Here is a 23,308-nt window from a genome sequence, read left to right as displayed (position 1 = left end):
AGTGCGACGAGGGTGGGAGGGGGTAACGAAGCTCGAGAAAGGGAGAGATAGGTAGATAGTAAAAGAGATGAGGCGAAGAACACGAAGTTAACGAAACGAAGAGGGATGTTCTTTCGTGGGAGAAGGGACGATCCTGACCAGAAGTTCGAATGCGTGTGCGTGAATATGTCGGAGGCCGAGTATCTTGAGACGCACCGCGCGTAACTGTGTGGGTATTCTGCTTAACTACGTTATTACTGCATCGAAGGAAAACTGCTCTCTATGCGCCCACTTGTTCCTTGTTCCTCTTTGCCGAGGCGAGAGTGAGGAAACGAGAGAATGGGGGTGTGAGAAAGAGAGAGCACGATAGAGCGCGAATTCGAGATCAAGGTCGTTGTCACAGAGAGGCAGCTCGACGCGCGTCCCTCTTGGTGTCCGTCCATATACATGTTTCTTCTACGGGCGTATTATGATTGTGAGTGTATACACACGCGGAAACCTCGGTTTTTCGGCACTCGTCTACGTAATTCTTAAGTCGGTGTGACGTCGAACGGTACCGACGTTATCGACCGAGTACAGCGTATAGAGGCGCGTGTTCGTGAAAGTGATTAGAAGAAGACAGAGAGCGGCCTTGCAACGCGGTCAGGATCGAAGTGCGAAGATGTAGAACCGTGGTTTTGTGCGCGTCGCGGTGATAGAGCACGAAAACGGAGGAGGAATGATGCGGCGAGTGGGAGACGCGGATACATTATGTACGTATAGTAGCCAGGAGAATATTCGATCGAAACAATGCAGTGGCAGTAATACGCTTGGTAACCGACCGGTTGATCGACGCAAGATTGTTGGAAGTGCAAGGGCAACGGGGGGCCAGTGGTTGTCACTGATGCTTTCCATTTGTTTCTTTTCTTTCTTCTCTTTCGTTTAACATGTATATATGTATCTTTTTAAATGACCCATTCTTAAACGTCGGATTATGCAACTGCGTTCGAAAACATATGATCCGAGCCAAACGAGTCTATTCTGGCATACATATATCGATATAGATGCATCGTTTTATCTCACGGGTCGCGTCATCGACACGGAGGAACGACTCTAGAACGGTTTCTTCCTCTCTTCGGTAGTGCGCGCGAGATTTGGATTCGTCGAACGAGTTTGTTTACTTGGATAGCCAGGAAGCTCTGGCGGGAGGGATCGGTAGATAGAGCGTGGGAGAGAGAGGGGGTATACGGAGAGAGTATAGTAATGTCGACTCTTTTGCTCTACGATGCGTTTTCAGGCTGTCTCTCTGTCTTTCTCCATTGGCGAGGTTGTCTTTGTTCCACGATCGTCGTACTGGCGACACTACGGCTGCCTTGGTATGAATATCGCAAACTTAATGGGAACGTTAGATCGACGTTTCGGTATCGAATTTTCGATCGAACCTGTGATCAACTATTCAAGGCGAAATCGCGGTTCACTTTGGTGATTGGGGTTGCAAATTATGGCATAACATTTAATGAGAAGTTGAGTTGACGCGTACGGAATTTGATTTCCTTTTTCTTTTATGTATTTTAATACTTTATTGGTATTATTGGATTCACGGATAATCGTAATAGGTATTAATTAATTGGTATTATTGGGTAAGGTTGTTTAATTTAGCTACATTTCGTTTGGCGATATTAAATATTTTTAATAGATTTCTACATTATGGTTAATATTGGAGAGTTGAAAAAACGTAAAACCTAGATTTAAGAAACTTCTGGGTCGAAAACTATGTATGTTCACAAAATAATAAATCAAAGTGTCAAGATTGTAGATAAGTGAGATTAGGTTTGAGTTTGTGTTAGATTTGTGAGTTAGATACTGGCTAGGGTAGGTTGGGGTTATGGTTTGAGCTTCGGTTAGGTTTGGAAAGTTTCCTTCGTTCAAAACTATTATTTCCTTTTATTCTACTCATCCGGTGCTTTTGAAAAAAATTTTTATAGCTTACAAAAAAATTTTAACTTCAACTGATATAATATTGAATCATTGATGATTACAATTCAGTGCTAGATAAAGTCTCACTTTTAATTCATATTCCTATTTTTTTCGGATAAACAAAAATGATCAAATTGCTTTTATGTAATTATGCATGAAGTATAAATTAAAACTAACTGGTTTTTTATTAATTTCATTCAAATTTTCGTGGATCATAAACGAGTCAGCGATATCAATAAAAGCTTTAACTCTACGTTACATTTATTTTATTTCTACGATAACGAAAAATTAAAACTTGAAGTTTCGGGAGAATTTTAGAACTAACTGTATAGAGGATCCATCTTTTAACAAATTGTAGAAGACGCAACCAGCGACTAAATTACTAAACGAGTCCCAAAATTAGAAGCCTCGTATAAACTGTGTACATTTACGTAATAGAATCCTTGATATTGTCTAAACTCGAGACCACAGTTAAACTTCACCTAGTCTATTTCAATCCGGTGGAATGAAGTTCATGGTGAAGGTTTCTTTGAAATTCTGTTGGAACAACTCCGAACATTCGCAATGGTATGCCGACTCTACCTGAGTAGACCCATACACACCATCTTTCGTCTGAAATGATCCCTCGGCTCCTCTATTTCGGCCTTCCATCGATCGTCTTCGCGTAGTATTATTAGAAAGCTCGCAAAACTTCTCGAGAGTTGCATCATCGACGCCTTCCCCCGGTCTTAAACTTTTCTTCGCGTCGTTCCAGCTTCTGTGTTGCGCGTTAGAACACATTGACCCCGTTTTAATCGGCAATTTCGTTGCTACATGCCAACGAGCTTGTTGTGCTCGCTTGTTATGTAAACTATCGAGTTACATAATTTTCCGGAATAGAAACGGAAATGTTTTGTGAAATACACTTTACAGTACGAAAGTGCCAGAAACACAAAATTTTGTCAATCACGAAAGTATTCCAATATTCTTGCGAGCGAGGCGAAGAGTATAAGTCTTTCGCTCAAGTATACTAATATTTTCTACATTCTTATCTGTTGATTATGATTCTGATAGTATAAGACGATTTCGTTTCTTTCTTTTTCTAATAATATATCCGTAATCCAACATGGATTTAATTTGATCGTATTTTACTTTACATATTTTACATATTTTACGTACACTTTAAATATTACGAGTGCTTCTCTGCAAGACTAGTAATTCTAAGTTGTAATTCATTGCCTGACTACCAGAGAATTAGCGTAGGAAACTTTCACGTGACCGTTCTCAACGTTTGTAAAGTGGAAAAAGTGGATTCTCGTGTTTCCTATCAACAGTATATTAATTTTTGCAAAATTGCCTGTATGTTTCTAATAATTGCAGAATATAAAAATCTTCGAAATCCACCAGTTTCAGTATTTCTGGTGTTAGGATCTATTTGGTCGGTCATGAGAATTGCTTTCTCGTGTCTAGCCAATGAACGGCCGAGTTCATTGAAGGTTTTCTTGGAAAGCGAGATGGATTCGATGCGAAAGACGGCGACACAACGGTCCTCCGTTATAGGGACACTCTCTGTGCTCGTTGAGAGGGAAAAAGAAGGAGAGAGGAGATTCAACGACAAGCCAGAATCGTAAATTATGACGATTGTTTGGGTACCGTTAGAGTTGAATCGGTGATTAGTAGGCTATATTCCCTGTCTAAGAATTTACGCGATAACATGAAACGTTTATTAACACAACCAGTGTTTCTATGGATCAACGTTGGTTTTATCTGAATCGTCTCTATATATCTCGTTAGGATTGGCGGCCTTGATTTTTATTTGATCGTTAGAATGGTTTGGAAAAAAAACGATTAGGGAACCTTAATGTTAGAGCTAACTCAACATATTGACGAGATTATAGGTTATTTCTGTTCCTGCGCCTGTTAGAATCTGTCAGATATATATATATATATATATATATATATATATATATATATATATATATATATGTCGGAGATGAAATGAAAACCGGAGCCTTCCCTATGCAATTTTGAGGAAGCCTTCTAATGCTTTAGCCTAGATTTTATCATAACTGTAATTAAGCAATTGTCATCTGTAATTGTTTGACATTTGTGAAAAGCGAAAGTTAGTTCGAGGTGACAACTGGTCGCTGAACGTAGCCACGGTCACGGGATAAACGTTTTGCTTGATGAAGGTGTGGATTGGTTGTATTGTTCTCCCTAGAATTCATATAGAATTGTACTTTAGAGATGCTGATATAATGGGACACGTTGTATTTGGAATCAATCTCCAGACAGAAATTGCCTAGTATCGGCGTTTGCATCTTTCTCGATGTTTCCAAAGAGTATACAACAAACTTTTGACAGATATTGCCTAGCAACAACGATTGGAACCTTCTCGATGTTTCCAGCGAGAATATAACAAACAAATGCAGTTGTATAACGAAAAAGATTTTAATCAGATATTCATTCGAGTGATCGCCTTTGAAAGTGATACATCAAGTAATTTACCGAGTGATTCAGCAAACGTATTTTTGTGTTATAAAATTATTTAAAGTTATCCCGTTGACCGTGGATTCGTTTGAACCCCGGATCATTGTTAATAGCGTAAACTAAATTCATTATTTGTAAAATTTATCAATCGTTAATTTTCATTATTCGTTAAATTTGTTATTCGTAAGATATATTATTCGTTCCTTTTATTGTTTGATAAAACTTATTATTCTTTAATCTAATTATTAATTTAACTTATCATTTGTTAATCAATCATATCATTTATAAAATTCATTATTCATAATATTTTGTAAAGTCTTGTTTATTCGTGTAAATATATTCTCTGTTTTGTAAAACAATGGGAAACATTACGCGACTCAAATCCTAATGATAACCCGACATATATATATATCTTTGATTTGATAAAAATTCCCATTTATGTATTTTTTGTTTCCAGAAATATCCACTCAGGTGATCATAAAATTTGAGTAAATTTCTTTTCACGATCCTTAAACGAGAATTACAGAGCATTAATGCAATAAGTTTCTTTGTTCATGCTTGGCTCAGCAGTTTACGGTATTTTATTAGAATTTTTATTTTGATATTATCTTGTTGTACGTGCTTCCCATTACTGAATTGGTAATTAGATCAGTTCTCTTCCAATTAAAGAGTGCAGCTTTTGCTTCGATGAAGGACTCTGACGCGTAGCATTTGTTAGGTTAGAATTCATAGGTCATCTCTGTACGGTTCTAAAAACGTATTCGCTTAATACAATTAGTACTTATTTTATTACCGATTCAAGGGCTTAATAAAGCGTATATAACATAATAAAATAAAGTATATGTAATCCAAGATATTTTATTATGAATTTCCAGTCCGCTTTAATTTTCAGAAAATGTGATTTCGTTGTTCGATTTTCAATGTGCTTTAATCCGCAGAAAATGTAATTTCTCTTATGAATCTCCAATATGTTGTATATTTTCAGAAAAATCAGTTTGTGTCAGTGTCAATGAATGTGAATTATTGTCATTCGGTTCATTTGAATTATTGTCAAAATACATTTGTGTTATTTATACTTTAATTCTGATTGTGGATTTTGAAAATTTGTAAACAATAGGGAACGATAATATAATTGAAAAAAAATATACGTTTGTATTGATAAACAATTCTTTAAACATTCTATTTTCGTTTATCTACTTCGTTGAATTAGTCCCATTGATAAACTTACGTCACGAAGAAAGAAAATAAGTTTAATAGTATTTTATTTACAGCATTGTATAATTACAAAATAATAACTGAATTAACGAAAAATAAATTGAAATTAAATTCCTGATACGTTGGCATCCTCATTTACATTAATTCCATATGATCGGTATAATAAGCAATATTTTTTACTTAATATCTTCTTCTCTATCCTTTCTTTTAATCGATGCCCTACGCTACAAAAAAAAATCGAACATTCTAAGGCATTCAAGGGTATTCACCTTAATTAAATTCCTAGCGCGTTGTATCCTCATTTACATCTATTCTATCGAAGCAGTATAGCACAACTCGATGATATTGCCATTATTAATATTCTTCTTTATCTATCTGTTAACATTTTCATATAATAAAAACGTATGAAATAAAAAGGAAATTCAAGAAGAAGAAATTATGTTTGCTTTCGTTTCTTGGTGACCCTAACGCATTTTATCGATTTTTGTCTCGTCACGATGATGGGGATTTATTGACATAATTCACCAGGCTCACTAAAAACTTCCTTACTGGTGTGAGGATTTTCGAGACTAACTTAAGCCACGTTCACACTAATTGTAAGTAGTAGTTGAAGTTAAAAAGCAGTTGTTCGAGTAACTTGAATTCAAGTAACTTGACTAATCTGAACATCTAACAGTTTACGCTAGCAAAGTAGGTTTTTCGAAGTTGCTCGAGTTCGAATTGTTCAAAGTCAGGTAACATGCTAATCTAAACGAGACTTTACGTGTCGCTTAAAGACCTTATCGTCGATGTAAACAAATGGCGCGCTAGTGGATTCGAGCCTGTTGAATTATTGGCGGAAACAGTTAGGCAACGCGTTGGATAGATTGACGTTACGTGCTCTCGCATATTCGTGGCATTCGCTTCCGCCTACTTAATTCGACGTCTGAGTAATTCCAGCCTGTCAGATCTGCGTCGGTTCGCGATTCCAGACTGATTGTAAAGCAATTCTTCAAATCGATTGAGAATTAATTTCAGCCAGCCAGTTTAATTTCGCTTGATTTTTTGCTGAAAAGGGGATTCTGCGAGCGCTTTGAGGTTATGTCGTGGTTATAGATAGGAATGTCTGCTGGGATTAAATCCAGGTCTTTAAGAGAGAGGTCTTTTGTCGGCAATAAGATTAGGTTCAAGAAAGAGGCTTTGTCGATGGAAAGTTAATGGAGAAAAATAGTTCGTTGTTCAATGAGAAGGAATTATTGTATTGACATCGATTAACTTGTTTACCTTCGTGTTGTCATATAGTTGGACTATTAATTACTACTTCAGGTAGTTTTCTTTCTTATCGTGTTAATTTGTAGATATCAATTAATTAAAAAATTGTTCTTTTAGAAAGATAAGACTCGTCATACTATCATTTCTAAACCGAAGAAAGTTATGATAGAATTATCATTTTCTTCGTGCTATTTCTTCTTCACATTTGTATCTCTTCAAATGTTTTCCTTTTTCTTACTTCTTACTTTACTATTTTACTTTATTTGCAAAAAATGTAAAATACTCTGGAACCAAATACCTCAAAAACTATCATTATTTTATAACAGCGTGTTTAATATAATCTCGTTAGAAGTATCGTAAAAAGCGCGGAGCAGTAATTATAGTGGGTTTATACACTGTGAAAATTGCCTATATTGACCATATACATCGATTCATTAATTCGTTGATGCCACATCTACGAATTATATATAGAATTATAATTAATACTCTGCAATAATATTTGGTTAGCATAGCAATAAAGGGTTCCGTGAGACAATAATCCCCGTATTTTGTAGATGCGATTATGGGTCGAAATAGTGTGTTTTGTCGTAATATCGGGGAGTTACAATTGTAGCGATGAAATCAGCGACTTTTCTGACGTAACGATAAGCCTCTACCGTAACCAGTACGATTAGTCCGATTATGATTCACGAGGAACACGAGCAGAGTTCTAAAGCTCGTTTGTTATTCGTGCGATATTCAAGGAAAATAAGATAACGCGCATTTTAGACGAACAAAAAAAAGAGAAAAGATTGCCAGGGAACAAAGAACGGAAAGCGATTGAAAAAAGTGACTAACGATAGAATAATAGAAATGTGGCCATTGCGTTGCTAGATTAATTATAGAATTCTCCGAACAAGACATTACTTATAGTGAAATATTACTTGACATATTCCATGTCGTCTTAATTCGCAGCAACTATAATTCATTGTATTAACTTTGCTATTTTCCTTATTACCTTATCACTTTGTCTTTATTATTTCCTTATTACTTTTTCTATTTGCAACTTTCTTAATTGAAGTATGTTTATAGTATAGTTTTATGTATATAGTTTTATAGTATATAGTATATGTATATAGTTTTATATTACATTGATGTTAGAAATATATCTGTAGTGGTTGAACTATACACGTGTCAACTAATAGTTGATTACACTAATATTTAACATTGTTCAACAATGTTACAGACACTATATAGTAGTAGCAATAGTATCTACTATACTAGATTTATCATAACAATTCTTAATTATACCAAATTCATTAGAAAGATCTGCGACTACATTAGGTCCATTTGAAAGATACTTGACTATATGATATTCACTGTAAAAACTACTATACAAGATATCCACAAGGTTCAACTGTAGAAAACATGCACTATACGATTATGCTAGACTACAAATATATATTGTACAACTATACAATGATTAATTTCGCAAACAACGACAACGATTGACAAACAAGAACGATTGACAATATGAACCTCCATATAGCTAATGGATGATCGCGCTTCCATTCGATTTTCGAATTCCATCGCGTCATATCTATTCATAATAACTCGATACTGTCATATCATAACGCCTAATCGGTTTATCTTTTAACAACAATTACGCCAGTCTCACGATACACGGTAACAACAAAGGAGAAAAGAAAAAGAATAAAAGATAGGCGTAAAATTGTTGCAATTGGAAGTTACGCGATTCAAGGATATCTGCCGCTTAGACAGAAGCGCAAAAAGCCGAACTCATTCCATTAACATAATTACGCGGTGAGACACTTACAATAATGAAGACACAACGCGACATCGGAAAACAGCGTGTGCTTTGTTTTCGCGGATTTTCAAATAATCGCTATGAAGCTTCAAGAGCATTGTCAAATGATCAGTCGATAATTGCGAAAAGTTCAAGGGTATTTGATAAATCTTCAAGAACGTATTCCATGTTTTCTATACTTTGTTTCCCCTTAGAATACCATACGATACTCTGTGTAACATTCTTAAGTAGTTGGCAAGGGTGTCTCTGATCTTTGTTTCGACCAGGAGATGTGGCAGCTATGCATAGGGTTTGTAACGATAGCTCAGCATTTTTAGACAGTGTAAATTGAACGCGGCCGAGCGATTCGACACGGTATGACACGTGGTTGCCAGATTTAAGGAACGTGGCAAAACACAGCGCACGCATCGACTCTCGGAAACGTGTTGCTGTACTCACGTTGTGTCGGAACGTGGCATAACCGATGATGCAGACGCGAGGAAAGTCGAGACACGAGTTTATATTTACACCAGTACCTTGAAAAAATTCGTGCTTCGACCATGTAATTCGCGTTTCCCTGACGTGAGCTCGCGGTTCACGTGAGTCACGCTCGAAATCGATACGATCCTCACCTCACACCAGGTGTGTATTACGCTTCGTGAAAAAAATGGCTGAAAGTCAGATTGGATCGAAACGATGGAGGTTTGGTCCGTTTGAGAGAGGGTGGACTGGATGGAAGATATTTTATATCGATTTTGTTACCTGCCATTTCGTTATTCGAGATCGTGTGGTTTGGTGGTTTGAATGCGTCGGTAATGAGGGCTGGATTTTAATTGGTAGAAGGTATTCCGTTTCGATTCAACTTTTCCTGGCGAATTTCGATGCAATTGGATCGGGAGTGATTTCAAGGTTGAACAAGAACGCACAATCGCATTTAATTAACTTCGGCATCGAACTTTATTTTAGTGAAATTTACACACGCATTTAACGCTTCAACTACCAGGTAGTTACTATAAAAAAAATTCGCAACTTTTTATAGGAATCTGTGTGTTAGATTGAAATTTGCAACGATGTAGTTTCAAACATTTACTCGACGCTCATAAAAATAGGAATTTGCATAAAAGTCTGCAGTTTAGCGATCACAGAGCAGCGGTCGATCACGTTGCGTCACAATCCGTTATCTGTTCAGCAATGAAATTAGCAAAACAGATGTTTATCCGCGATAATGACCAAGCACGCTTACTCGACGGTCGCGTTTTCACTGGTCCATGAATCATTCGTGCGTAGTGAGTGGACGCGAACGTTCCTTCGCGACTTTCGCGCACAATCTTATCGAATTTCTTGCCTTATCATTAAATAGACGCGCAATCGAGATGCGTTCTATATCTTAATTACTTCCTTCCGTGTTCTTTTCTATATTTCTCCTTCTTTTTTACGTTCTTCTTAATTTTCTTACCAAAAGATCGCAAGGTCGTGTCGCGAACAAAGGAGAAGTTTATTTGAAGTTTCGTTCAAAGTTCATCGAGCTAGTTTCTGTTTAAATTGTGTTTGATTCGTCAGATTGGGATTATCTGCTCCTATGGTATCGGTGGACTTTTGGAATGTTAAAGTAGGTGTACGTTAGTATCGGTTACTTGTTTGAAATATCGGAAAATTGTTAGAAACATCGTGTGTTACTATGCATCATGCGCGTACCATAATTGAATTTCTTGTTAATTCTATTCCGAATTCATATAACGAGATAATCTCAAGGGCACGTCCTCGTTAATCTGTTTCATTGTATCCTGTACTTTCTATCATTTGCGTCTTATCTTCGATATAATAACCTTTTAAGACGTGTTTACAATTTTCTTTTTTTTTATTTTTAGTGGTGTTTATAAAGTTTTAGTGTTTATAAAACGCAGGAAAGCGATATCTGTAAGTATTATTATAATACTTTGTGCAATAGACATAATTATTTTACCTGTTATCTTTATTACTATATTATGTATTTAGTTCTGCTATACCTGTTATTACGCTTGTCACTATACTAATTAAATGCATGAAACTCATGATTATTCGAAATAAATGACACATGAAGTTTGAAAATTCATATCTCGCAGTGTTTTCTAAACAATTTCGTATCAGCTACAAGAATATGCAGTAAAAAATACAAGTTCGTATTTTTAAGTGTTTTAACTTACCGACTTCATTTGTGTCTTTCGCAACACTATAAGTCATTGCAAGGTCAAATAATTTCTAGTATGCTTTTTGTATTGCTTGATAATCTATAACATTTATCTAAAACATTTTTCCGTATTCTTCGTATTTTTCAAAATAATTCATCGTTCACAAGTTCGATATTTCATTTTCTATTGCTATTGCTATATCGCGGATTGCAGTGATATACTATTGTTATTGTTAGTGCTATAACTAACTATCGCCACAGTAGCGTAATCATTTGTCCATAAAGGTTAGGAATTCTATTAACCTTTTTCGATGGCACCACTATTTATAGAAATAAATGGTTACCACTCATTATATGCCACATTCTGCATAACTATCTCAAAACGGTGTATTTCCTAGATGATAGAAATTCATATTTACAGGAATATTCAATTATATCGTAAGAGCTACTGTGATATTCAAGTTTCGCGCAAAAATACGATCTCGAAATTTCCAATGAATTAGTTCGTTTCCCATATTAACACTTAGCCAACCGCGCGGGCCATAGCGAGCTATACGTTCCCTACCGCGCATTTTTCTAAGTGTCGATGACTAGTATTCGCTGCTTAAAGAACAAAGAAGTGTAAAAATTATTTAAGTGATTAATTATATTTTGCGGTAATGATTTTATTTAACGATTTCACATATTGTTTATACAAAACATCAAATTAAAAGTATATATTAAAAGTATAAAGAAATATAGGTAAAGTTAAGAGCATTAAAGATGACTAAAGATAAATACCACGACTCGAACGTGAAATTAAAAATTCATAATGCATGTTAATATTATTTTACAGTGTGGTATCGTTCGATTATAACTTTATTTAGTCATAACTGATAGTGTAACTTCTTAATTAATTTTAACACTACTAAATTGCTGTATTTTATATTATATACTGTACCTTATAAAAGCAGTGAAAGTGGCGCAATTAATTAGCAACAATTCCAGTTAAACAATAACTGATAATAACAATATAAAAAAAAAAGGAAAATGCTTAGCTAAAGTCAAAAAGAAACATCTGCCAGTTCGGTCACGCAGCGATGTTCTTCACAGAGGACAGATTTTCCAATTTGGTTGGCTAAATGTTAACAAAGAGATATTAACAAATAAATTGTTGAGTAAAACTAGCCTTTTTCTAAAATGTATAGAATCCTTCGTCACAGTATATTTCCATCAAACAGGTCACAAATTCGATTGAACTCGTTCAAAAATTCATCTCACAAAGGATATAACCTAACAAACACGAAGATGTACCCCGCTGGGGGTAGCCACCCACATGTTATATTATTATACCACTAAGCTATAATATTTTGTCAAATGTCCTACTGGACAAATTGTAAAATTTAAATAAATAAATAATAAAAAAATTCATCATCGGTCGTGAGAAGCGTTCTCCAAGAATCTTTTTTTTTTTTTTACTCCGACGAGTGAAAATCGTCAATCATAAATTGATCTTTTTCTAAAATGTAGGAAAACCTTCGCAAGCTAGGAAAATTTAAGCTAGAAAAATTTACCGAATGTCCAGCTGGACAAATAAAAGTTAAACAAAAAAAAAAGAAAAGAAAACCTTCGTAGGCGATTTACGTATAGGTACGGCATATTTCTACTAAACACAGGTTCGTTCGAAATCCAACTCCGACCGCGAGAATCGTTTTCGAGGAATCTCCTTTTTACTCTGGCGAGTAGAAAAGCGAACAAGGAACGACAATTTGAAACGAGGTGGGGAGCGGAGAGGGGAGAGGGAGAAGGGTGGTCTGGCGAAACGTGCAAACCGCGTGCAACAGCGTGACGCGGCGACTCGATAAATAACGAAACGCAGGCATCGGTGTCCCATTTGCGGGGAAGCGAAGCGTTCTCACGCGCGGCTCACGTTTTTCCATTGCGCAACCGTCATAAAGGCAATTACAAGGCCTCGCGGATACACACTTGGCGATCCTAAAGGTATCATACGAGAAACGTCGGTCGTAGATAATCAGGATTCGACGAATATTGGAATTTGCCATGCATACCGCAAGGTTCTGTTCAACCATCGCCTCTACTTACATAATTCAACGTTGATGATGCTCGTGCTGTCGTATACGCGTCGCGATAATTATAACATGGTGACCATGGGCCCGATAACGTTCTACTACGCACTTTCTGCTACACGCGCTTCATTGTCCGATAAAATCGAGATTTCCCGACGATTACTTGCAGCTGCGTTCCGTACAGTTGAAAATAATCCGACCGACGTACATAGAACTTTACCAAATTTAGCCATTTTAACCCTTTGCACTCGACAGCCTTTTCGGTCAGGCGTAGCAGCAACTCGAGGTGATTTGGCGCGTGTGTAACGAGTGTCCTGTAGGTAATATAAAATGATTTTATAGAAAAATTAACTTAAAGAAATATATTTTAATACTCTATATATATTTACATCTTCGAACACATTTTTTAATATTTTTTCTTTTTTACAATAATTTATAAAATGTCTGGCAAGATGCATCCTTGGTTTGTCTTTTGTTCTTTTGCAGAATATGTGAATTAATTAAACAAATTTCCATATGTATTTTTTTAGAGTTTCTAAATTTACGAAACTGTAATACTTCTGCCACCATCGTCGAATCTGAACTAACGTCAGAGACGTTGCCAGAACCATAGTTTCGAAAGAATTCCAGCATAAATATTTTATCTCCATTTTAAAGTGTAACACTTCACGCTTCATAACAGACAATACAAAAGAGCTAAGAAATCTATTTACGAACCAATACTGAGCTCTCATCAGCTGGAGAGGTCGAAATCTAGGATAAACAGGGACTGTCGTCTCTTATTCCCCTCTCGAGCTGCCACACGGAACGCCGTGGTCGCGGAAAATACCCCTCGAGTGCAAAGGATTAATCTCTTAATCATATTTACCAGCCACCAACATGTCACATTCGTTTGCTTGAGAAATCTCTAACTAAGAATTTCAACAACCAAAGGTCTCAGAATCTTCGTCATCCAGATAAAGTAAACGGAACTGTGCGGAATCAAGCTCTTTTATCCCAAAATTATTTAACAATCGCAAACACGTCCCATTCTCTTCGCCTAAAATATCTCCGACCAAGAATTTCAACAGCCAAAGATCGTGCAAGTAAAACAGATCGAACCTTAGCGAACCTAACTCGCTGATGATCAAATTTCACCAGTCTCAAATTGCCCAACAAATAGCTACCAATCGTATTCTTTCCTCTAAAAAGTCTCTAGTCAAGAATATCACCGACCAAACGTTCCAAAATCTTCATCGCCCATACAAAACACGATCGACCTTGGATTATCGAATATCAGTGTTACGCTACCGGTGCCATTACAAGTTTTACGAATATTTTTCTAAAACGAGACGTTATCCGTTGTTATTATAGGCGCTGAAGAGCAAGAAGAAGGTCAGGATGCTGAGCAGTTTGGCAAACTACCTACTCGGAGGTAATATCTCCGGCGCGCAGGGTTCACGGCAAAGGTCCAATAACGAAACCCCGGAGACCCATCCAGTAATGGCGAGGCTCAGTCAGGTGGAGATTGAGGGCGATGACTGGATCCTCATTGACCGTACTGGTACGTTCAACGAGCGAGATAAACGTTCCTTTCCAAAGGGAATCTCGAGAAATTCGAATATATATATATATATATATATATATATATATATATATATATATATTGTATCTGTATATACATATATATATATGTATGTATATAGATGAAACACACATAGAAATCACATCTTGCAGTCCAACTGCCTCTCACATGTCAAGGGAAGCTTTCTGTCCCCTTCGGGTGTAAAATGAGATGTCTTGGACCATACAGCGATGAATAATGCGAATACTCCAGTGCTGGAAAATAACGAGGCCTTTCTTGCCCGATTGTTTTTCTAATGAAGTTTGTTTGACTTGTCTTCCAGGCTGTTTAGGGTGGTTGCTAGTTTTAAGCTTGGTAGGTCTGTCTGTAGTTATTGTCGAGCTTGGGAAATAGGCAGAATGTGTTTTATCCTTGTTATTTATTTTGTTTTGTATTGTTTCGTATTGTTACTTCAAATAGAATTGCATGTCAAAGTTTCGGAGTTTTGTTTTTTTTCTCTTTCTTTTTTTTATTTCGCTTGCCTGTGCGAGTTTTGCATTGCTGAAAGAGAGGGAGAGAAGAAGAGAGAGAGAGAGAGAGAGAGAGAGAGAGAGAGAGAGTGTTATATAATTCTTCCAGGCGTAGAAACGTTCGAATACTACCGGTATGGAAAATTATTAAATTTGATTTTTCTCTTTTTCGGTAGACACTGTATTTTATATCTTTTATAATTAGGGGTTCATTCATTGGACGTTTTGATGTTAATTTTGCAGAATTTATGAAAGTAGGCGTATGAAAAAAGTATAGAGGGAAGAAGTATGAATTACATTCTTGTAAAGGGTTGAAACAAGAGATGATATACGGGCAAAAAGCTTCATTTAATGCATGCAGGATGTTACAGACTACTGACGATGTTGTGTACTTTTATTTTTAGCTTTTAACAATTCATTCGCAATTTCTCTCCTTATTGCAGACAATCCAGCAAGTTCCACCACTTTCTTCGACTCCATTTTAGGTATCCATTTTCCATTAGGTATCCGTTTCAAGTCAGATTGCTTGAATTCAAATAATATCGAGATAAATGAAATCAAATGACTTAGGTTTTCTGAAATTTGATCAGAAATTTGAAATTGATCTACTCCGATATATATATAATATATATCATATATATAGATTAGCTTTTAACGAAACATATGATTATTATGAGAATGATTAAACAAATGGAATTCAAGCAACCTGACTAACCTAAGCTACATTTTAGTCTATAAAAAACAATGACGATTAAAAATATTACGTTGTTACACAATAAATGTCGTTTTCTGCTCAACTTTTCATACCGGTTCATCTGTGCATCAAACAACTCTTATATGCTACGTATACGAACTTGTGAGACAAGCAAACCTAAACATTTGAAGAAGCTATATGAATTTGGATGCCACTTACTTACAGATCTTCATCTCAAAATAAATGCTTTATCAAAACTAGTTGTCAGATGCTTTATCGTACAGCAGACATTCATCGTAGAACAATGTAATAGAATTTCGAAAAACGTGTTTGCAGACCTGAAAATAATATTATCGAAGATTATAATTAGAGAAAGTTTCGGTACTACATTCATAGTTCTCTTTTTCTCGATCGAGTTTTTAATAGTGCGTTGCGTTTCTTTCATCGATATTGCAGTTTACTTCTTCAAGGCAGTTTCAGGTCTGCCCTCAGAACAAAAACACGAGCAATTATAAGTATTTGGACACTTCCTGGTATTAACGTAAATTCGATGTTTCCCATTGCTTTTATCTCTCGATTATTTTATTATAAATCTATTAATCCATTCGTATCGTACATGTCATACAATATAAAATGCCACACAGAGTAAAATTTCCTAGAGTTTCGCAATAATTGTACGAAATAGATATCCTAATACTTATGACCGACAGTGTAAGTTATCTACAGAGCGTACACTGGAGAAGTAATGCTATAAGCGAGCTTTAAAACCTGCAGTTGACGGAACGACGGCGCTGGAGGAGTCGTGGTATGTAACACCACCCGCATGTTTTACACGGGCTGGTCCCGTGAACGTAGAAACATCACCGCTAGAGGACCTGCTGATAGAGCATCCTAGTATGTCCGTTTACCGAGCCACAGCGCCTTCGATCGCTCCTGAAACTCCACCGCCAACGCCAGACGCACCGGAAGAACGAGTCGTCGAGGAGGACGCTCTGCCAAACGTTGCTTCCAGTGCACCGGTCACCGCAACACCAGCATCGCCGGAACGTGCCCCCGGCAGAAGCCAAAATGGACAACAAGCAACCCGTAGACAAGACACCCGCGACGAAAGACCTCGTGCACGCACTGAGAAGAGGATAGTTCAGCTTCGGTCGGCGCAAAAGGTAATTCGCTGTTAACTTTTCTTTTTTTGTTTTATAAGCGAGAATATGGTGTTTGTAGCGACATAAACGCCAGTACCCTGGAATACTTATTTCCTTATTACACTAATAAATTAACTAATATTGATTCATTACACTGATACAAATTACAAATTAATGTCAAGTGGTTGTGACGCTAAACTATATTCTACTATTTCTTCACTATCGAATTTTCCGCTTTTCCCTAAGAATAATGATATGTACTTGATAATAGTGCATTACGAAGTGGAGTATAATTTGAAACTTCTACTGGAGACCTGAACATTTTACAAACGTAAGACAAAGAAGCTAATTATTTTATGATCACCGCTCGCCGCCCAAAATACATATTTCAAGATCCAACGCTGATTATCAATTAACATACCTGCTTAACCAAAGTGTCCATTGTTGAAGTATAACCGAGATAACGACCTGTCCATAGAAGTAGCCAAACATTTCATTTTAAAGTTCAAATATTAGATTACTTTTAACGTTCACTTAAAACTGAAAAGCTCGATCCTTCCAAATATAAAGAGATTAATTTTCCATATTACAGCATATTACGAAGATCAATTTCAATAAAATTTTTGAGTGTCAATGGAAATTACGTGCAGGTTTACGAGAAGAGGACTACCCAAGCACTGAAGAGAGGTCGCCTGGAGAGAAGTAACAAGCTGAGGGAAGTGTTGAGCGTAAAAGGCAAGCGGCCGCGCCGCCAAGACCGCTTGCGTATCCAAAACAGTGGCGCGAACAACAACCGGAAATGCTAGTCATTTGATCTCAGGCCAAGGTGTACTCATATACTTTCTTCCTAAAACGCGAATAGGCATATAACAGAAAAATCTATGTTGCATTGAAATAACGATTAAAAGCAATTATTTAATAAGAAGAAAGAGAGGAAACCAATGAGAAATGGAAAAAACAATGAGAAGACATAAGAACAGAGAAATTCGTTTCTAAAACCCCTATTTATCTATTGTTCGGTGGAACCCATAAAACACTAAAATCGCATAAAACAACTAACAAACAGAAGCTAATCGAAATACAAAGAAAGAAAAGGTAGTAGTAAAAATCTCGTGGAAAAACAAAAGAAAGAAAGAATAATAGCGAAGAAGATTAGGCAAAAGTGTGGTTATCCTCTCTTAACAATTTTTATGTTAGCTAAGCCGCTCCTCCGCGTACAAAAACACTGAAACAATTTCCTATGCAAGAAGGGTTCGTATCAAGAAGAAAAACTAATACCACTTAGCAAAAAAAAAAAGAACAAAAATATTCGATACGAACTTGATATCTTGCTGATGGAAAAGGAAGAAAAGCGAAGAAAAAAATAAAAGGGAAGAAAGTATGAGAAACGTTATTGGTTCGCGGTGAGAGTCTCATCTATAGAATATCTCGTGTATAATGGCGCGTGTATGGTACTCAGTTGGATCGTGTGTATAATTTTTAGCCTCTAGTATGGGCAAATGTGTTTTTACTCGTACGTTTAACTCGTTAGTTTTTATTTAAGTCGTTCAATCATTTATGCGCCTGTGTAGCGTAACAGGAGTATAACTTTTAGTGTAATAACCGAAACCTGATCTTATTTTCCCCGAAAATCCCATGGACGTCGCTATCCTGCTTCTATAAACTGATTCACGATGGTGCGACTTTCAAATGGCCAGAACCTCACTTCGGGACCATACTTTTTAGGTTCACGTTACGATTAATTTCTGCTGGATTTTATCAACTATAAATGGTTGATTATAATTACAAACGTGGTATAATTTATGCGTTACCTTTCAAAGCGGCTCCGAAGATAGCTGATAGTCGTAGAACGTCCATTTGATAGATGTCGCTGTTCTTCGTGGTGTCTTATCTTTTTGAAAACATAAGTGTCACGATTAGACTGCGGATTTTTCTGCATTTGTATGCAATTTAAATGTGCAAAACTGAACGGAATGCACGTATACAAAAATATCTAGAATATCCAAGATAAAGTACTGAAATTTCTATTCAAATTCATTTCACTTATACAACACCCAAAACAAGAACACAAAATTGCCTAAATGTCCACAGTCTACTTGCAACACGTTTTCCTCCAAGCAATAAAACGCTGTCAAACAAGAGACTGTAGCAAATGTTTATCGATGGACGTTCGTCAATAAACGTATTTATTTAGCGGCACACATGGTATGGTACTATCAACTGAATATCGATTAAACTAAGCGTACCGTTTAGATAAAGTGAAAACGAGGATGACACACGCGTCTTGAAGAGAGAAAATGGAAGAAAGCCTTGGCTCCTCTCTCTAATCGTCTCAACGAAAATTATCAAAACTCTTGTCAATAGTTCTTGGCCTGTCTTACGCATAGATAGAAATCTAAACCTAAAAGTTGACGAGTAAAGATGATTCAGTGTCTCGTAAAGGGACAGAAGCAAGGCTTGAATACAAAATTCTTTCTCTCAATCTGGAGAATCGGTCTCTATATAGCTGATGCGCGTTGTAGCGCAGTTTCAAAGTATTCGCTTTTCATGGAAGGATCGAAGGATGAAGCAAGTGCAAGCTGCCCTGACCGAACCCAGGGATCTCGTTGACACTGGATTGGTCGAGTCTCACTCGTTGAGGATACTTGTACCTGGGCAACTGGTCGGACAATTGGCCCTCTTGCATAATTGGTTATTAATATAACTAACAATTGCACTGTCAATATTATTATATTTAGTGAAGTGAACAAAATTTTACTTACTGGTTTCGTTTGTTTATCATTGGTAAGGGACTATGGATGCTATAACACTGTGGAACAAATTTCTGGTTAAACTTAATTTTTTTTACAGTTTATAGTAATTGGATTGTAAGTGTTACAGTATTTAGCGAATTGAACCAATTGTTGCATTCTATCTTTTGTAATTAATATGACGTGTAATTGGAATTCATTAGCTTAACAATACCAATTTAATTGTGCAAGAAAGCCCCTAAAAGAATTGTAATTGTCAGCTTGAAACTCCTCAAGGTGCTTAGGGCGGACTGTTTTCTAATTTAAGAAAGGAACACAAGAAACCTAAGTTAGGTTCAGATAAGACAAATAAACAGTCTGCTTGCAGATGTGCTATGTAATCTTGAAGAACGAGCCAGAGTTCAAGTACAAGTATCACGGCCATAATAGCGAAACAGCTCGAGGAGAGAGATTGGTGTCGCCAAAATTGGACTTTTTATAAATTCAGACTCGCGTGTCCAAGTATCAGTGCGAGATTGTGCAATATCGTCACTATTATACAAACTCCCCTCAGATGATTTCTTCTATGAAGAAAACCCGGCGACATCACGTTAAATCGACAGCAATCTCGTTTAAATGAAATTCAGACTTCTTTGAAGTTTCAAGAAACCATAGAATGCTAGAGAACAGTCACTGCCTGGAGTGTTTCTTCGAGAGTTGTTTCGTCAAGGCCCTAGAAGCTGGATATCGTCCAAAACAAAAAAAAGTAAAAAATAATAATAATAATAATAATAAATAAACTAGTAGCAATAGAAACTCGTCCAATCAAACTATTGGATGATAGTTGTCAGACAGCTGTGATTCAAACTGAATTCGACCTCGAGCGACCCTCTCCTCCGCAAGGAGAATAGCTAATCGTGTTTCAAACAGGAAACTTTTCTCCTTTGTGGTCCTAGACTCGTGAATTTTTCTAAAAAAAAAAAAACAAAAAAGTAAAAATGGAAAAAGGAAAAAAATACAAAAAAGGGACTTTAATTATTCCAGATCCCACTTGAGATTCTTCTAAAGCGTTGTAGCCGCCATCTAGCGAGCTATTGCAGTACTTAACAGGCTGATGTGATCTGGAATAAGTTAGGTTCTCCTAGACATTCTTCATTGAAGCAAATTTTTGGCGTATTAACGAAGGAACCGAAGTCGAGGACCGCATTGGATCCAACTCGAAATCAGTCTGATTTTAAATGACGATTCTGTAAATAATAATTAAAGATGATGAGTGTCGTGAACGATTAAGGGCTGCGTTCCCGTTGGTTTGCCAAGCTGCACAAAATTATAGTCCGAAGGATAACGAAGTGAGAGATTATGAAGGATGTTCCTTGCTCTCGCGGTTAATTCATGTGTACACGTATTACATAACGTTTACCTTTCTCTCGTAAGAAACAGTGTTCGTCCTGAATAAACTCATTACTGCTGTGTAATAAATGTATTAGAAAAGAAAACAGAAAATGATAAAAAGAAAAAATGATAACGAAAAAAAGGATTGATACGAGAAGAATGGTGTTGATGATAGGCAAGGTGATTTTTGTGGCGAGAATTAACATACGATTTTATGACATCTTTCATTATCGTATTGAATCATGTTATCTAAATGTATGCTCGTACACCTTGACCGTATAACGATGGTTAATAAAACATTTTATGTCGCTAATTAATTGTCGACTTATTTTGATAATTTTCTAAAATAATTTTTCTTTTTCTTTCAATTTTTTAGATACTTTTGTTTAATCTTAAATAGCAGATTCATTAGTTATTTTTAATTAATCTTTACCTTGATAAGTATTTGTCGCTTTTATTAGAGTAAGCTAGATAAATTAGCAGTTTATTTTATATATTGTATTTTTAATCAACAGAACTATAGTACTCGTCTGATAAAATATTATCTCTGGTATTTTCGATAAAATTGTTGTCGTTCGAATGATTTCTTATTAACTAGTTTCTCCCAGTGTATTTATAATTTCATCGTAAAATTTCATTGGCTACGCCTTGAAAAATAATTCTTTATCGCAAAGAAACCTAACCTCTTTTTCAAACTACTCTAGTTAACTACACATTTTTATATTTGTTGGCACTTACGCTATACTTTATACTACTTCGTCTCTTCTATTAAAGAAACTCATCCAGAATAACCAAACACGAAGTTGTTCGCAAAAGAAAGGATCAGTGTTTCTGCATTTAGAGAATTTTCGATAAATCCAGACAGAACGTCAGAGATGAAAATGAGCTGAAATATAACGATCGATGCTTAATTGGTCAGATAACCGCTCAGTTCTTCGTCAGGTCGTTTAAAATCGGCTATGTAGCTGCAACTATGCACAGAGTGAGGTGCCCTGTCTTTTGCACTGAGAATCGAGCATAGATTTCCATCGCAGTTTAGATTCAAGGACATCTCTCTTCTTAATTCTGTGCATCGACCAATTTCGTAGTCCATATCGATCTCTCTGCCTCGTCGATTTTTGCTGAACAAAAGTTCCAGGCTGTAAATAACGCTGACCAACTCCTCCTCCAGTTGAGGATCACAGGAAAACGAGACCATACCTGGCTCGCAACCGGGAGCGCCTGTTATAATTCATGAATAATCATGTGTTAATCAATCGTGGCCCGAATCTATAATATAATTCATCGAGAGTTGGAGGCGGTTGAGGTTTTCTATTTTTTTTCTTTCTTTTTTTTCTTTCCAATTCGACGATCGTGACGTAGAGGTTATATTTACATTAAGTAGTATTTATGCATTGGAAAGAAAGGGATTTTGAATATTTTGTTATTTTGCTAATGCTGGATGTTGCAGTAAACATTTAATACATCAACTATTTAGTATCAATGTTTTTCAAATATTTGCAAAGAATTAAGCGAAAGCAAGGAAAATGTCAGAAGTAAAAATAGTAATAAATAGCGAGATATTTTATTCGTAATAAACGAGCATTTGAATTAACAGATGTAATAATACCATGAACCATATTTGTGAAAAATAATGAGAGAATCGAAGTGTTGAGTTTTGTACTGATAATAAGTAACCTTGAGTGTCCTGCACAGTTTCCCAGCGAACCAACGCCTCTTGCAAAGGTTTGTATAGCTGTCGCCTGTTAGGACAACACCAGTTGGCCACTTTCGCGTCTAATTGTACTCTGTCTTCGATGCCTAGCTGGCTCCAACTTAGGAACAGCTGCTTCAGTCGCGGCACTGTCATAGAACCCCATCATAAATACGCATCTATGGCCAGTTTACAGTCATCAGTCACCGATATAGAATCAATATAGTTCGTAAACGAAACATTGAAAATTCTGTCATGGAAAATAGCTATCATTTTAGAGAACTCCATTTATTCTGATAAATTCATAAGATAAAACGATTCGCTGAAACGTCATGGAGAGCCGTATTTCAAGAAAAATCCCTCGATCTTTTTTGCTTTTTCTTTTTCTCTTTTTTTTGGTAGAAAATTGTGCACACACCTTCTGGTATCAGAACGAATATTGTGTCGCATATCTGCTCGAAAACAGAGTCTTCCATCGATTCATTTTCCTCGTTCTCGTGGCTGGCGGTGATCGTGGATTTAGATTGCATCGCATATTTTCAGCCCCGAGGGAATTCCTGTCATTTTGTCGACGATGTACGAAGTCAAACGAGAAAAAAGACGAAACGTTAACACGCTTGCGGACAACTTCATTGGAAAACGATCGTTATCCTCTGGCCTTTAACACGTTCATTTGCTAATTGAGAGAACTTTATT

At 36.4% G+C, this 23,308-nt stretch overlaps 2 protein-coding genes across 10 annotated transcripts; one reads left to right on the top strand and one right to left on the bottom strand.

Annotated features, from left to right (window-relative positions):
• Window positions 1-68: 68 nt before the first annotated feature.
• On the top strand, window positions 69-21,232 carry TP53INP (Tumor protein p53 inducible nuclear protein). Of its 9 annotated transcripts, none has more exons than XM_076625529.1 (7): window positions 9,913-10,265; window positions 10,525-10,573; window positions 14,243-14,432; window positions 15,406-15,447; window positions 16,431-16,819; window positions 17,070-17,129; window positions 17,449-17,587. In XM_076625529.1, the coding sequence occupies exons 1-6, from the start codon at window positions 10,258-10,260 to the stop codon at window positions 17,094-17,096; spliced, it is 705 nt and encodes a 234-aa protein (XP_076481644.1). In that variant the 5' UTR covers window positions 9,913-10,257; the 3' UTR covers window positions 17,097-17,129; window positions 17,449-17,587. The 9 variants fall into 9 exon arrangements, with proteins under 9 accessions (XP_033196653.1, XP_033196654.1, XP_076481642.1 ...); XM_076625530.1 differs by lacking the exon at window positions 17,449-17,587 and adding an exon at window positions 17,391-17,407; XM_076625527.1 differs by lacking the exon at window positions 17,070-17,129 and having other exon boundaries at window positions 9,910-10,265; window positions 17,391-21,232.
• LOC117160197 (uncharacterized) lies at window positions 20,503-23,142 on the bottom strand. Its single transcript, XM_033340769.2, has 3 exons — window positions 23,031-23,142; window positions 22,597-22,761; window positions 20,503-22,140 (listed from the first exon to the last, which is right to left on the bottom strand). The coding sequence occupies exons 1-3, from the start codon at window positions 23,140-23,142 to the stop codon at window positions 21,827-21,829; spliced, it is 591 nt and encodes a 196-aa protein (XP_033196660.1). The 3' UTR covers window positions 20,503-21,826.
• Between the last annotated feature and the right edge of the window lie 166 nt (window positions 23,143-23,308).

This window comes from Bombus vancouverensis, chromosome 16 (assembly GCF_051014615.1).
Source record: "Bombus vancouverensis nearcticus chromosome 16, iyBomVanc1_principal, whole genome shotgun sequence".
Classification (NCBI taxonomy): Eukaryota; Metazoa; Arthropoda; class Insecta; order Hymenoptera; family Apidae; genus Bombus; species Bombus vancouverensis.
Note: the sequence above shows the minus strand (reverse complement) of the source record. Positions and strands in the feature narration are given on the sequence as shown.

Coding starts and splice junctions, on each gene's coding strand:
- TP53INP (XM_033340758.2), top strand. Junction 14,433..15,405: donor GATCCTCATTGACCGTACTG/GTACGTTCAACG, acceptor TCCTTATTGCAG/ACAATCCAGCAAGTTCCACC. Junction 15,448..16,430: donor TTTCTTCGACTCCATTTTAG/GTATCCATTTTC, acceptor TAAAACCTGCAG/TTGACGGAACGACGGCGCTG.
- LOC117160197 (XM_033340769.2), bottom strand. CDS start 23,142: ATGCAATCTAAATCCACGATCACCGCCAGCCACGAGAACGAGGAAAAT. Junction 22,762..23,030: donor ATTCGTTCTGATACCAGAAG/GTGTGTGCACAA, acceptor GTTCTATGACAG/TGCCGCGACTGAAGCAGCTG. Junction 22,141..22,596: donor AACTGTGCAGGACACTCAAG/GTTACTTATTAT, acceptor GAATTATAACAG/GCGCTCCCGGTTGCGAGCCA.